At 35.4% G+C, this 16644-nt stretch overlaps 1 protein-coding gene across 3 annotated transcripts in view; it reads left to right on the top strand.

Annotated features, from left to right (window-relative positions):
• LOC150077059 (serrate RNA effector molecule homolog B-like) overlaps positions 1-14035 on the top strand; it is a 218337-nt gene extending 204302 nt beyond the window's left edge. For all 3 annotated transcript variants that reach the window (XM_090386175.1, XM_090386177.1, XM_090386176.1), the window contains exons 16-17: positions 5170-5242; positions 13897-14035. In XM_090386175.1, coding sequence (XP_090242301.1) covers positions 5170-5242; positions 13897-13963 — 140 coding nt within the window. In that variant the 3' untranslated portion in view covers positions 13964-14035. The remainder of the gene's footprint in view (positions 1-5169; positions 5243-13896) is intronic.
• Positions 14036-16644: the final 2609 nt, after the last annotated feature.

Here is a 16644-nt window from a genome sequence, read left to right on the forward strand (position 1 = left end):
TACAGATGTGGACATTTCAGTAGGTGTCCTTTTGGTATTTTCTACCTCCTCCTGTAAGACACTTTCAAGGGTAATTGACATATATGCATTTTCATTAGTCAAAAGGCATTTGCAATGAAGAAAAGTGAAGATTGAGGTCATTACAGTAATACTAATTAGACTTGTGATGACCATGTTACTCATGAAGCAAGCAGATGCCACAGTATATTATTAATACACTTACCACTGCTGGTAAGAAATATTTACAAACTTATTTGGGCTGTGTCCTATGCAGTTTCACTGGTGTGCATCACTTAGCAAAGCAGTAAAATTGCCGAACTGAGAGGTGCTTTTCCAGAATTAAAAAAAAGAAAAAATCTATCATACATGTCTTTCCAAAACAAACAAGAAATCTACCAACAGACTGCATAGATAATTTTGACCCCATGAGGAACAAAAATTTGACCATATAAGTATCCCACAAGGATTTTCCACATCCACAAATACCAGATATCCACAAACACCCTTTACAAAGCTAAAACATTATTGTATGAATAGGGTACGTGATACAAATATGAAACCACTACCTAATGGTAGGGATATCTTGAAGTTTTTATTCACCAACCAGAAAAGTACGCTCTACAGTAGTTGGCACCATAATTGCAAAACAGTAATCGTGGCAGAATTTATCATCCGTGAAAAGGTGCAGTACGTACTTTGGTTCAGTGAACTGCAGTCTGCCACCACTGTTATGTGTAAATTTTAAACATAGTTTAAAAAGAAACCACCAAGTAAACACACAGTTATGTAATGGTACATAAAATTCATAATGGATGCTTGTTTGTGCAATCATCCTGGCAGAGGTGAAAGCCAAATAAAAATCAGTGAGAGCACAGTTAAGCTGGTTCAAGGAAGTTTTACACAAAGCCCAGAGAAATCCATATGGTATGCCAGTTGTGAGCTTAACATGTCAATGTCTGTTGACCTTTATGCTGCCATCTAAGGATGAAACCACACAAGCTACAACTTATTTCATTTTATTTTGTTTTGCTTTGTTTTTAGTTAGGTTTGTGGACATGTGGTACATTTGATATTTTCCTGTATATTCAACAGAAACACTGTGTGATGCTTGACATTACTTTCATAACTGCTTTAGCAACAGTGGTGTCCAGATTTTTGACCGAGGGACAATGACGGTTTTCCTGTGCCATCGCCAATTACCACTTTCACTTGGCAGTGAGGAATGGTGATCATTTAAGTAGCTACATATAAAGTTTGTTTGTGTGTGCAGATTTTCCCTTGGAATACTGATCAAAATTTCCTAGGCATTATATTGATTGCATGGTAATTTTTTAGGAAATCAAATTTCTTGTTGTTTGCAGCAGGGCTGTATGCAGAAGTTTAAAATGGGAGGGCAATTTGACCCATTAAAGGAGATAGGGTGTCCTGTTACATTACAAAAAAATTCTGTGTGAGCAAAAAATTATGAATATGGATTAAAATTAGCAAGTGATTGAATTATCCATAATGAAAATGAAATGCTCGAAAGAAAGCCATTTATATTCATTTTCACTGGAAGTTAATTATTTGTTAACTAAAAGTTCTGTTATAATCAATAACAAAAAAACTGAGTAAGCAATTACAGCGAATTTCATTTTTGTGAATTATTGAAAGTGACTATGTTGACCTCTGCAATGCAGAGGTCAACGTAAAATAAAATAAATAAATTCTGATTTGATTTTTGTTGGGCAGAATCAAATTATTAATTTATTCTTATTCATAATAAGAGCAAATTAATAATTTAAAAGGATTTAATGTATAAATTTTTCATATCAGAAACTTCCTGCCCCAGGTCTGTGTGCATTTGAAAAAGTAATTTGTGAAAGGGCTAAAATAAGTCTGGGTGGCAGGTTTATTACAAATTTGCACTAACCTACTGTGTAATGTAGTTTGAAAAATGTTGCTAAGAATTCAGTTTTATACACACGCACGTGCAAAATGCGGTGATCAGCTAAATGGTCACATGCAAAAATACCCACATTGAAAAATGCTCACACGGAACAATGCTCATATTATTTTTAGTTTACAAAAAAACAAATTATTTCATATTTCAAAGTACAACAAAATTTTGAATTTTAATATAATTTTTATTTTTGTATTTTAACCTTGAATAAGTCAGAGTGCTCTGGTTTTATTGAAACTAAAGCCTTTTATTTTATTTATGCTTACAAAGTGAACAGTCACTATTTGATTTTTTATCAACAAACAACTAATTCAGACATATTTCAGTGATTTATTTATTTGTCAAGGATTTGAATAGAATTTTCATTACTGTAAGTTAGCCAATCTCCACAGGTATTTCAGTTTGTCTTCTACCTGCTCATATTCCTGCACAAAAGTGGCAATGAAGTCATGCAGTGCATCATATCTTCTCTTTTTCACCTCTAGACGACCCTGCCTGTGCATTAGCCAGTGTCAATCTATGCAAGCCAGGTCCCTCTTCAGTCCATAAAACAAAACCACACGCTGGGATGTCTGAAGTGGAATAGGGAATTAAGTGCATTGTGAAATTCCCCACAGCAGTTTGTAATTTTAAGTGACCGTTCAAGAGTTGCATCATGATGATTCCATATTCTTATTGGAAACTGGGGGATCTCTACCTGCTGCACCCTCAATGTATGTGGAAAAGAAGTACGTGAGCATCTCATTATAACTATCTTTGTCTGGAAATGTGGTGGCAAGCTCATCAAAGACACTTCTCACATCATGGATTGGGACAAAAGTTAATGCAGCAAGAGACTTCAGCTTGAGTTTTATATTTATATCAGTTTCAAATTCAGTCTTCAAGCCAACATTACTGAGTTTCCTGATGAGACTCTGACACAGATGAAAATAGCACCCTTTGATCTCAGCATGTGGAAAGGCAATCCTCACTGCGTTCATGCAAGCCTTCTCAAAATCCACTAAAACCTTTTGAGGCACCAGATTTGGAACCAATAGCTTCATGATTTCAAACATTCTATTATATGTATCTAAGTTCTTTTTCTGTAACAAAATGTAAATATGTGGCGGATATGAATTACCCACCTTGGCATGCCATGTATACAGTTGGTAAAACATGTTTCGAACTTTATCAAAGGTGCCATCTCCATAGATTGTATCTTTGTTCAATTCAACCAAGAGTTCTTTATTATCTAAAACCAGAATTATGTCTGGATCATCCACACATGAATCATGAAGTATCAGTTGACAGTATTTCTCAGGAATGTCAAAATATATGTCATATATGTCAATATATAAACAGAATGTCAAGATATATGTCAAAAGCCAGTGTAGCAAATGCTGGCTTTACAGAACTTTTCATTTATATAAACATATTTTTCATTCATGTCAACAAGAATACTGCATGTTTGAACTTCAAATTATACCATGCACATAACGCTTCGTATAGTATTGTGAATGTGAGAATTTTTCTGTGGGCATTTATCCGTGTGAGCAGTTTTCTGTGTGGTTATTTTTCATGTGAGCATTTATGACAGTGGGGTTTTTTCTGTGCAGAATTTTTATGTGGGCTTTTGTCATGGAACGGCAAAATGCATACATATCTTTAGGGGTATGTGTATTTCAAACTAGAAATTTCATAAATTTAATAAAATGATGTTTAATTGTTTTAGGTGGTAGATGACTTTCATCAACCGGTGAAATACCACCACTTTGCTTATTGGAGGCTTGAAGTGGTGAAACCCATGTTTAGTCTCTAGAGCAAAGTTTCCGGCATCCCCCTCCCCCATACTTCTCCTTCAACCCATGCACGGTACTAAGTACTATAGGTTTTGATACCTTTCGTGTTTGGAGTTTTCATAAAAAAAAAAAAAAAAAAAAAAGTACAGGTAGTTCCCGACTTTACTAGTTAATTCATTCCTAGTGTGCGCTTGTAAAGCGGGAATTTATTTCTCATGGACATAATGTTAAAACTACGGGTTACGTTCTCAACAATAAAATTAGTTAGCTAATTAGTTTGTTTAAACAATGATTGATTTATCCAAAGAAATGAAAACGTAGCCTGTAAAATCAAGCAAATCATAATAATAAAGAAATTATTTATGACTTAAAAATGTTAAAGAATGTTTATTCTTCATCATCATCATCAACTAAATGCACACTCGATCACTCATTATTGGTTCAGCACTCGTTGGTTTGTTGCACAAGGAGTGGTCGTCTTCAGAAATGCTTTAAGAAGTGTTAGTTTCCAAGATAATCTTCTCTTTTCTTTATAAATTTCAATAGCATGCATAAGCATTTTTTTAAAGGAACGCACAAATTGCAACTAACACGATTTGCATGGAGTAACAAGTTTACAAAGCTTTACATTCTCAACGTAAAGCTTTGTAAATAAAAAAATAAATATAAAAAAAAAAAGGAACGAAGAGAAGATTCTGAAAATTTGTTTTTTTATATGATTGAAGATTTCAGTAAAGGGGAAACACATTTCACCATAATAATGCAAAAAACCACACAATTCCAGCTATCGGTATTTTTGCAAATGCAATAACATCGAGTTTACTACCCATTTACTTGCATTGTTTGCAGTAACAGAAAAGCCCAATAAACTGGAAAGTGAAAATTGTTTTATGGTCGTGACCTCCAAAATGCGCTTTACAAAAATATCACAAAGCCGTTCAAAATTGGTTCTTATAACAGAGCATATGGTAACGATGAAAGTGTAATGCATTTTAATGATTTGAATTGGTAACTAATACAATTACACTATAAAAACAACCTTTTAGAGAGTTATATAGCGAAAATTTATTTAAACTTCCGCGGTCATGTAACGAATTACCAAAAAACAATGTGTTATTGGGTTCACATTACGATATTTTCACGATACAATAGTGTCTCTGGAACGGATTAATATTGTAAAGCGGGGGTGCACTGTATTGTATAGCTACATGCGCATGGTTTGAAATGCAGTATTTATGAATGTTTTAACATTCATTTTTTGCAATTAATGTTTGTATTTTCAATTTTGTTGATACTTGAAGGAAAAAAACTTGTAAAGCTGGAACTGCCTGTATTCTATAGAATTTATATCCTGATAAGTCATTTCATAGGTTAATAGAAGTAAGAATCAGAAGCCATTAATGTTTTTTCTTTTTTGTTTTATCATTTTTTTTCCCTCCTCAAACTTAGGAATTCAAAGTCATACCAACAGAAATGGATTCAATCATACAGAAAGATTCCAAAGGCCAAAGATTGACAAAGTGTAAGTTAGAGATATTTCTCTGTAATTATGAATTTTGCATGCAGTTGAGCAATTTATGCACCCAAATATCTAGTTTTTCATAGTATGTAGTTTTACTTAGGCTGGTCTATCAGGCTATTGTTTTAAATACAGTGAATACTAGTTAATGTTATGCTGGTTATTATTATCAGCCACTTATTATAATCAAGAATGAAAATCCAAAAAACCTTTATATAGGTTTTGGATTTTCTGTATAATGTATGTAAATTCTGCAAATTTATATGATCATACTGCCCATTTATTGTCATCATTTCATTTAGGAGAAATATTCTTCCATAACATCTAAAATCGTGTATAAGTCAGAAATGTGTCAATTATTTACAATCCTGACCATGCCAAATAACATTTACCATCTCATCCCTTGTCACAGGAAAAGTAGGAGAGTGCCTGTGAACAATCAAAGCGAACAAGTGAATAATCAAAAAAATTATGCTTTTGCTGTCGGGCTCTAGACAGCAAAAGCAATCTAACCCACTATTGTAAAGTTTTACAACTATGTACGACAAGCTATTGATATTTAATTACATTGTGCATATATGTGTGATACTGTATCCACTGTCTGCTTTCCATGAGTATAGTTTGCAATTGACATCCATTGAGAATTGAACTGTAATTTATTTTTTATTAGAGTAGAAAGTTGCAGAAACATAGCAATTTAAGTTTGAGTGAAAAGAACAAAACTCTGAGTGCTTATGATGCACTTAGAATTTTGCTTTACCTAAGTGTCCACACAATGAAGCTGCATTAAAAGTCTATTTCACAGCCTCTTTTGTGTAAACATTTAAAGAATAGAAAATTGAATAAATTAGGAATGACTGAGAATGACAATCTGAATAGAAAAAGAAAAAGATGTGGAAAGAATGAACTTAGTAATAGTAATAGAGGCATGTGATGCAAGAAAGCAAGTGTATGAGCTTATGTAGCATCAGCCAAAAAAAAAAAAAAAAAAACACAAACATTCCCTCTAAAAGTTTGTCCAGTTCCTCCTTGAATTTATTTAAGCTATCAACTTCCACAACAACAACAGATGGAAGTTTGTTCCAGCAATTAACCACCCTCTGACTAAAGGCAAATTTCCGCACATCTATTCTACAACTGTCTTTTCTTAATTTGAAATTATGCCCCCTTAGGTTCATAATCTAAACAAGTGGAAGAATCCAATCAGAATTCAGTGTGCTTAACCCATTCAAGGCCTTATACACCTCAATCAGATCACTTCGCAGGTGCCTAGTCTCCAGCTGCTGCAATTTTCAGAATTTATTGCTTCATTCCCCTCACCAATCTTGTTGCCCTTCTCTGTACACACTCAAGTAAATCTACATCCTTCCTAAAATGAGGCCTCCAGACCTGTACGCAGTACTCAAGGCGTGGCCTAACCATTGCCTTATAAAAAGAGATAATCACCTCTTTTTCCCTGCTAGCAAAACTCCTGTATATCATTGACAAAACCCTATGACCTGCCCTTGCAGCCTGTCTGCATTGCTCAGAAAACTTCATATCTGACTGCACAATTACTCCCAGGTCTTTTTCATTTTCTACCACCCTAAATAGTACCACACAGTTCATACGTTCCTTTGGGGGTTACTTCTACCCATATGCAGTACTTTGCATTTGTCAATGTTAAACTTCAGTTGCCACTTCTCAGCCCATCTGCCCAAATTTTCTAGATCCTGTTGCAGTAGCACACTGCCATTATTGTCATTAACAACCCTGCCAACCTTTGTATCATATGCAAACTTCGACACTAAGCCTGGTATACCTTCATCAGTATCATTGATAAATATAAAAAACAACAGTGGTCCCAACAAAAAACCTGGGGGATTCCACTAATAACATTAGTCCATGAAGAGCAGTGCCCATTGATTACCACCCTCTGTCTTCTCACACTCAACCACCCTTTTATTCATTGTAGCAACTGACCCTGAATACCATTCTGCTCCAATTCGTACAGTAGTCTTCCATGCACAACAGTGTCAAAAACTTTCCTGCAATCCAAGTATATTATATCAAAATTAATTTTTGCATCCAGTTCCTTTGTAACCACATCATAGTATCCAATCAAATTTGTCAGACAAGACTTTCCCTTAACAAACCCATGCTGTGTCTTAGTTATTGCTGCAGTCTTGTCCAGATGATCCTGCACTGCATCGTTAACCAGTGACTCCATTATTTTACCCAGAACAGAAGTAAAACTAACTGGTCTATAATTACTCGTGTCACCCTTAGATTACCCTTTGTGAATTGACGATATATTTGCATATCTCCAGTTCATGGGGACTTCCTATGAGCCCAAGGATGCTCTCATAATTATGATTAAGGGTTTGCTTACTTCCTTTACTGCCTCCTTTAATATAACTGGATAGATCCCATCTACCCATTAAGAGTAGGAGATCTGCAGATTTACTTAACAAGTACAGATCAATGTTGCAAAAAAGCCATGAGTTAGGGTTAAATTTGAAAGTGTCTGCAATTCTGCTCAGACACAATAGGAGGGAGTACATGATGAGAGCCTTGTCAATCAATTCTGCCCTGGAGGGAATGTGCAAGGCTCAAGGGGTAGAATTTTTTTCAGCATGGTCTGTGCTTGTTAACAGGAGAGATTTCTTCTACAGGGATAGGATACACTTAAATAGAAAGGGTGCAAGGATATTTGCTGATGCTATCGAGGCAGTGTTAGGTGGGTCGGAAAACTGCTAGCTTGTGGGGGAATTCACAGACTAAAAGGTTAAAAGTAGCCACAGGCAGAGGTGAAGGTGCTTACTGCACAACTTCCATTAGAATAAGTAGCGACCTGGAGCGAGGGGTGCTGGGGGCTTCAGGGACTAATGGCAGTCATCGTGAAACAGGTGGGTATATAGGATGTAGGGTAACTAATAATAAGAATAGGTACATGTATACCAATACTAGAAGTATAGTAAATAAATTTGATGAATTTGAAGTGTTGGTCAAGACATCAAAAACGGATATTGTTGGGATAGCAGAGACATGGTGTCACACAGATAAAAGGAATGCAGAACTGGATTTGGGGAGTACAATGTGTACAGAAAGGATAGACAGGATAGGAAGGGAGGTGGTGTTATGCTGTTAATTAAGAAAAACATAAAATCAAAAGAAGTGCATCCAGTTGATATAGATGAAAAGTGCACTGTTGAGTCAGATTGGTGTGATGTAAGCACTGTGAAAGCAAAAATAAGAGTAGGAGTGTGTTATAGGCCTAATGACTCGAATGAGTACAATGAACAATTGTACAGAGAAATAGAGTGGGCTAGTAAGTCAGAATGTCTTATAATGGGGGATTTTAAATTCCCAGATATTGACTGGAACTTGTGAGTTGGTCAGTCACACACTAGTAAGACTTTTGTGGATTTATTGGATGATTGTTTTCTGCAGCAGCATGTTCGAGAGGCAACCAGAGAGGGTAATACTCGTGATCTGGTTATCAGCAGTGATAATTCGTGTATTAAGAATTTGCAGATAAAGGAACCACTAATCAGTGATCACATTGTACTGATGTGGGATTTACTTCAAGATATAATTACCATCAGGGGTAATTATATCTTTAAGTAAATCCCACATCTCCAGTCCATGGGAACCTCCCCTGAGTCCAAGGATGCTCTCATAATTATGGCTAAGGGTTTGCTTAGTGGCTTTGCCGTCTCCTTTAATGTAACTGGACAGATTCCATCCACTCCAGGTGCTTTTCTTATGTTTAACTTCAACAATTTCTCCTCCACTTTGCTTTTGGTTATTACAAAATCATTAAGTATCCTGCTACAATTTGATAACCTTCTGCCATTTTCAAACCCTAATAATTCCTCATGTGTGAATGTAGATGCAAAATACTCATTCAGTTTGTTTGCTATCTGAGCAGGATCATCAACAGTCGAACCATCGATGTCAAGTGGACCAATCAGATTCATCCCCTTCCTTTTAGAGTTTATATAAGTAAAGAAATCCTTGCTGTTTTTCTTAGCATCTTTTGCCAAGGATTTCTCGTAATCTGCCTTTGCCTGCCTAACCTCCTTTGTGACCTGATTACAGACTAGCTTATATCTGCCATAGGCTTCTGAGTCGCTTGATAATTTATATGCATCCCATGCATTTTTCTTCTCTGTTACGAGTCTCATTAGTTCATTTGATAACCATTTAGGCCTAAACCTTGAACAATATTTCTTAATAGGTATGAAACTTTTAGTAGCATCCACAATTAATTCCTTGAATGCTTCCCACTTAGAATTTACTGTTGGTAACATCGTCAGTTTATCCCACTGTACAGAATTTAAAAACTGTTGGAGACCACTGTTAAGGGAAAGTCTTGTCTGACAAATTTGATAGGATATTATGATATGGTTACAAAGGAACTGGATGCAAAAAATAATTTTGATATCATATATTTGGATTTCAGGAAAGCTTTTGACACTGTTGCGCATGGAAAGACTATTGTACAAATTGGAGCAGAATGGTATTAGGGGTAAGTTGCTACAATGGATAAAAGGATGGTTGAGTGGGAGAAGACAGAGGGTGGTAATTAATGGGTGCTGCTCTTCGTGGACTAATGTTATTAGCGGAGTCCCTGTGGGACTCCGCTAATAACATTAGTCCATGAATGTTGGGTCCTCTGTTGTTTTGTATATTTATCAGTGATATTGATAAAGGTATATTAGTGTCGAAGTTTGCAGATGATACAAAGGTTGGCAGGGTTGTTAATGACAGTAATGGCAGTGTGCTACTGCAACAGGATCTAGATAATTTGGGCAGATGGGCTAAGACGTGGCAACAGAAGTTTAACCTTAACAAATGCAAAGTACTGCATATGGGTAGAAGTAACCCCTGAGAAACGTACCAACCATGTGGTACTACACTTAAGGTGGTAGAAAATGAAAAAGACCTGGGAGTAATTGTGCAGTCAGATATGAAGTTTTCTGAGCAATGCAGACAGGCTGCCAGGGCAGGTCATGGGGTTTTGTCAATGATATATAGTAATTTTGCTAGCAGGGAAAAGGAGGTGATTGTTCCTCTTTATAAGGCAATGATCAGGCCACGCCTTGAGTACTGCGTACAGGTCTGGAGGCCTCATTTTAGGAAGGAGGTAGATTTGCTTGAGCATGTACAGAGCAGAGCAACAAGATTGGTGAGGGGAATGAAGGGATCCTCTTACCAAGAGAGGCTTAAGTTCTGCAAATTGCAGTGGCTGGAGACTAGGCACCTGTGCGGTGATCTGATTGAGGCGTAACTGAGTGGTCAGGAGCGGGAGTGCAGTAGCACACGCTCTTTGAGTAGACCGGGGTTCAAGCCCCTGACTGTTAAATACAGTCAATCTGCCAACCCGCACTGGACCAGCATGGCAGATTATGGTCCATTTCTCTCAGCATGAATTTTTGAGGAGGCTTCCATCCTGCAGTGGGTTGATAATGGCTGCACTTTACCTTTTTTAAGGCCTTGAATGGGTTGAGCATGCTGAATTCTGATGGGATCCTTCCACTTCTTCAGATTACGAACCTAAGGGGGTGTAAATTCAAATTAAGAAAAGAAAGATGTAGAATATATGTGCGGAAATTTGCCTTTAGCCAGCAGGTGGTTAATTGCTGGAACAAACTTCCATCTGTCGTTGTGGAAGTTGATAGGTTAAATAAATTTAAGGAGGAACTGGACAGGCATTTGGAGGGAATAGTGAGATTTTTTTTTTTGGCTGATGCTGCATAAGCTCATACACTTGCTTTCTTGCATCACATGCTGTCACCACCACCACCACTACTACTACTTATAAGGGAGCTAATTGTGACAGTGCAGTAAAGTGGTTTTAACTTTAATTTAATCAGTTGCAGCTAATAACACAAATGAAAATGTAGACTGAAAACTGACAAATCACAGAACTACTTAACATACACTAGAATAGTTTTTTTAAATATGTTTCATAAAAAACAAGAGAGAGAGAGAGAATGGAAGCATTAAAGCATCCACTAGCAATTCAACTCCAAATGTGTTGAACCAGTTTTCCTTCTCTTTGCCATTAATTCTCTATCTACTCTTCATTTCTGATTTTTCTATTATTTGGAACATTTTATTTTTATATCCATCAAATTAACTAAAAAATATTTTAGGTCCTAAAATCTGAGTTGAAATCCCAAACCATAGTAAAGTTTAGGATTGCGATTAAACTTTCAAAAAAACAATGAAGTGGTGAGAAGATGAGAAAATGTAAAGAATGATAACGGAGAGAGAGACTGATAGAACTTTGCTCTCAATATAAGCTGAGGATTAGTAACACTTTCTTCCAACATAGAGATATTCATAAGTTCACATGGTTCCAAGGGTTCCAAGAAACAAAGGGACTAAAATCAATAATTGATTATGTGATCATTAAACAACAAAGCACATTTTTTTTCTATGATGTTAGGGCCCAGAGAGGAGCAAACTTTGTTGTGGTTCTGATCCGTTTTGGTGAAGGCTACATTGTTGTTCCCAATGGATTTGCCAAAAAAGGAAGGAGAAAATGAAGAAAGACTTTTAGTGGAATAAACAACTTGACACCAAAAGATTCAATGTGGACTCGCTAAAAGATGAGAACACTACGGGTTCGTATCAATGAAGATTAGACCAAGAATTAGATGAAACCTATACATAGAGTGCAAAAGATATATATGAATACCTAAAGGAAACAGTGAAGAAAACTGCTGGAGAGGCAATAGGAAAATCTCAAAAGATAAAACAAAATGATTGGTTGAACATGGAAATTAAGGAATTAATAAAGGAGAAAAAGGAAGCATACCAAAGATGGCTGAGCTCAAAAAGTGAAGTACGTAGAAAAATATATAAATAAAAAAATAAGGAAGTGAAAGCGGAAGTCATCAAGGCAAAGAACAAGTCCTGGGATAGAGCATGTGCCGAGGTGAATAGCAAACTGAGATGTACAAGATCTCAAGAGGTGTGAAGAGTTTAAGGAATCCTCATAAGCAAAATGCTAGACTGGAAATGATAGATCTGGAGGAATGGGTCAATTATTATGGACAGCTATTGAATGAAGGAAGAGAAGAATTTAGAGAAACCGAAACAGAGACAGTTGTCATGAAAAGAGGATTGAACATTCAAATTAAGGAAGTGGAACTGGAAATAAAAATGGCAAAAAATGGAAAAGCACCAGGCCCAGGTGGAAATAACATGGAGCTGCTTAAATGTGGAGGTTGAAAAGTTATAAATCTACTAACTCAATTGTTTAACAAATTATGCGATGGCAAAGAAATACAAGATGAGATGACAATCAAATATATTACATCAATTTTCAAAAAAGGTGAACGAAGAAGATGCTCCAACTATAGAGGAATTTGTGTTATGAGCTCTATTGCTCATAACACAAAAGTGATAAAATCAAAACTGGAACAAGAGATTGTAATTTCTGAGGAACAGTGTAGCTTTTTGACAGGACACTCATGTTTAGACCATTTATTCACTGTTAAGAAAATTTTGGAAAAATGTCAGGCTACAAACCAAGATGTAGGTATGCTGTTCATAGGCTTAGTGAAAGCATATGATAATGTGCCAAGAAATCTTCTGTGGAAGGCTATGGAAAAATGTCGATAAGCCAGCCATTAATTGATATAATTAGACAAGAGCAATACATGAGCAATACATGCTGTATACGACAAGAGCAATACATGCTGTATAAAAATTGGTTCAAAAATATCAAGAAATTTTAAGATTTCCAAAGGACTACTTCAAGGATGCTATTTGTCGCCTACTTTGTTTAAGCTATACCTGGAAGTTATTCTAAGACCATGGTCACAGAAGTGCAGTGTAATGAGTGTTCCCCTTGGTCAAAATAAGTACCTTTACAATCTGCTGTTTGCAGGCAACCAAGTTTTGGTAGCACAGGACAATGATGATGTAAATTGCCGTGTCCGGTTCCTTTTTTACTATCAGCAGAACCAGTATTCTTGAGTTTGGAAAGAAATTTTCTCACTGTCAACTGATTACAAGACACTCTATAAGCAATATGATGGGAAGAACATCCTTCCTCACGTAAAACAACAATAGCACTCTTTCTTCGTGGCGTGAACTGCACGTAACTCACCATCCTGATACAAGCAAGGAATGACTGCAACTCTTGCAGAGCATGCTTATATAGCTGAGAGTAACAGCTGATGCAATATTATGTCATTACCTATGCATGTCAATCTTATCTGATGCAGTCTGTAAGAAATATTGCCATATACTTACATTATTCGGACGACAATTACAATTTTAAGGTATGATGCACTTTCTTTGAACACCAGTATATATTATACTGATGTGGATATGAAAATTGAACATTTAAAAAAAAATGGGTGGTTTTTATCATAACTATTACTATTACACTAGCAAATTAGTAGTAATGGTACAAATCTAGATGGCAAGTTGCAATTGTGTAAATTCTGTCATGATGGAGTACAGCATCATGATTAGGAGCTTTTTAGTATAGGGACTATAATTCAATAACTAACTGAATTAATTATTCAGAAGACTTTAAAAAAAAAACTAGTGAATATTTGAGTGCAAACAAATATATTGTTTTGTATAAATTATTAAGTAATATATTTCCTATTTATAAATGTGTTTCTGCCTTTTTTTCTTTCTTTCAGTGGTGATCCCAGGGAAATCATTGAATACCATGATTTGGATTCCACTGATGATGTTGACATATTTTAAACTGTGCAATTCAAATTCCATTGTAAATACAAATTTATTTTTCAGCTATCATCAATTCTCTACTGTAAGTACATTCTTTGTTTTTGTAGATGCTTTCCTTTAAAACAATAAAACACAGAGAAATTTTTCTCAAAAACTAGAACTTTTTCCTTGTGTGATATTTATTTATGAAAGCAGCTTATTGACTGTACTTTTTAGTCCCCCACCACTGCTGCCACAAAAAACTCTGTATCAAACACCAAGGCATCAGCGTTATATTTTTAAAATATAAGCCAATATTCAAAATCTTTCTTTAATAAATTTCAGATTAAAATTAAAATGCAGATTCTTATAACCATTGCCATATGATTGCTTTCTTTTAACATATTAATGTTGAAACTCTTAAAATGTTTCCTTTTTTTATTGTAATTGATTTATTTTCAAAAAATCTTTTATGAACAAATAAAAAAAAAATATTCATGTTTGTAATCTACTAGCAAGGATATTGACTCTATAAATGCAAATGATCGTAACTAAAAAAAAACTCAATGATAATTAAAAAAAAAGATTGCCTATTTGGTTGCATGGAATGATTTTACACTCCAACTTTAGAAATTTACAATGCAGCCCATGTGAGCAATTAATTTTTATCTAGTTAAATGCAAATGGGAGAAAGTTTCTCTTGTTGTTCATACAAATGTGCATTAATTAAAATAAACAATACATGAAACGAATTGTAATATTATAAAGTAATTATTTTTAGCAAAAAATATGAAACAAAAACAGTAATAACAGTTGTAGCCGTTAATCAGAGAAAAAGAAATCCCAAAATTATATCTTGCTTGGATTTTCTAGAATGGGAAATATGGTGTTCGCCTCAAACACTTCTGTCACTTGTTTTGATTGATAGCCTTATATTATACAGTAAGTATGAACTTAAATTATCAAAATTTCAACGTGACTGTAGCCTCTGCAGTTTTGAGGAGACTATTTATGGTAGGCGTTTTTGAGCACTGTACTGGATCTGGTGGCATTTACTTTGCTTGATAATTATCTCTTACAGTTGAATCTTTCAAGTATCAACTGAAAGATAGATCTTTTCCTATACCAAAAATCTAATCCTGACTGCCTGTTCAGCTTTATACCACTAGCATAAATTTAGCATCTCATAGATCCACTGATTGATTACATCAGAGGTCAGTATAGTTTTCTGAAATGTAAGTGAATTCAAAATTTTCATTGAAAATAAAAATTATTCCAATCACAGCTGCACATTCATCATTTCATAAACATGGCATTCAATGTTTATACATCTGTTGTAGCCCATGAGACATGATCATGGACTACATGAGAAATAGATTTATTGTAATTCACAATGTTTATACATCTGTTGTAGCCCATGAGACATGATCATGGACTACATGAGAAATAGATTTATTGTAATTCACAATGTTTATACATCTGTTGTAGCCCATGAGACATGGTCATGGACTACATGAAAAATAGATTTATTGTAATTCACTTGTTATTTCTCTTCATAAACATTCTAAAACTTAGGGCTCACATCAGTTTATAAAGAGCTACAAGCAACCCTTTTAAATTACAAAGGACAGTTGCCACGATTCTTCCAGCTAGAGGCCATGTCTTAAATTTTTTCGATGGTAGTGATACATTGTGGCATTCCATTCTGGAACTCTGATGGTGGAGTTGAAACCCATGTCTTGTTACAAGTCACAGTTCACTACATCCAGTTTTAACAGAAATTTGATGATACATCACTGCTCCTTATAGTGACACAGTCCTTCACTGTCTGGTACTGCTTCTAACATAAATGCACAGAAGACACAGCTGTGTTAGGGGCTGACATCAGTGTTTTGTTATTGTAGTGCATACACTTATGAAAAAGAAGTCCAGATGAAAGTTAATCACCTTTGCACCTTAAAGAATTAAAATATACTATGTTATATTGAAATATAGCAGCAGTAAGTTTGACATGTACTTTGCTTCAGTTTTCACACTGACTATGATTGTGTAAGAACTCAAGTGTTATTGTTTAAACTGAATTAGCACATATATCCTACACATTGTTGGAATTGCAGATTAAATACCTGTCTCAAACTGAACCACAGTGAATACATTCTTTTAGGGGTGAATGAGAAACAATACTGTGAACAAAAAAATTTGTAATTTTACTGTAAGTAATAAGTATATTTAACTGAAAATTATTAGCATAAGCAGTGGCAAATGATGCAAGAAAGAAAGCTTAACCAGCATCGGCCAAAAAGAAAGACACCAGTGTTTGGTTCTTCCCCGAATTTATTTAAATTATCAACTTCCACAACAACAGATAGCAGTTTGTTCCAACAATCAACCATTGGCTAAATGGAAACTTCTGCACAACTATTCTGCAACTGTTCTTTAATTTGAATTTGTGCCCTCTCGTGTGTGTGGTCTGAGCATGAGGAATAATACCAACATTGAGCTTGCTCAATCCATTCAGAGCCTTAAACACCTCAGTCAGCTCTCCTTGCTGGTGCCTAGTCTCCAGATGCTGTGATTTGCAGAACTGGAGTCTTTCTTGGTAAGAGCACTCCTTTGTTCCTCTCACCAATCTCGTTGCCCTTCTCTGTGCTCATTCCAGCAGCTCCACATCCTTCCAAAAATGAGGCTTCCAGACCTGTATGCAGTACTCAAGATGTGGC

Source organism: Mastigoproctus giganteus, chromosome 12, assembly GCF_048544385.1.
Source record: "Mastigoproctus giganteus isolate SK-2022 chromosome 12, ASM4854438v1, whole genome shotgun sequence".
Lineage (NCBI taxonomy): Eukaryota > Metazoa > Arthropoda > Arachnida > Uropygi > Thelyphonidae > Mastigoproctus > Mastigoproctus giganteus.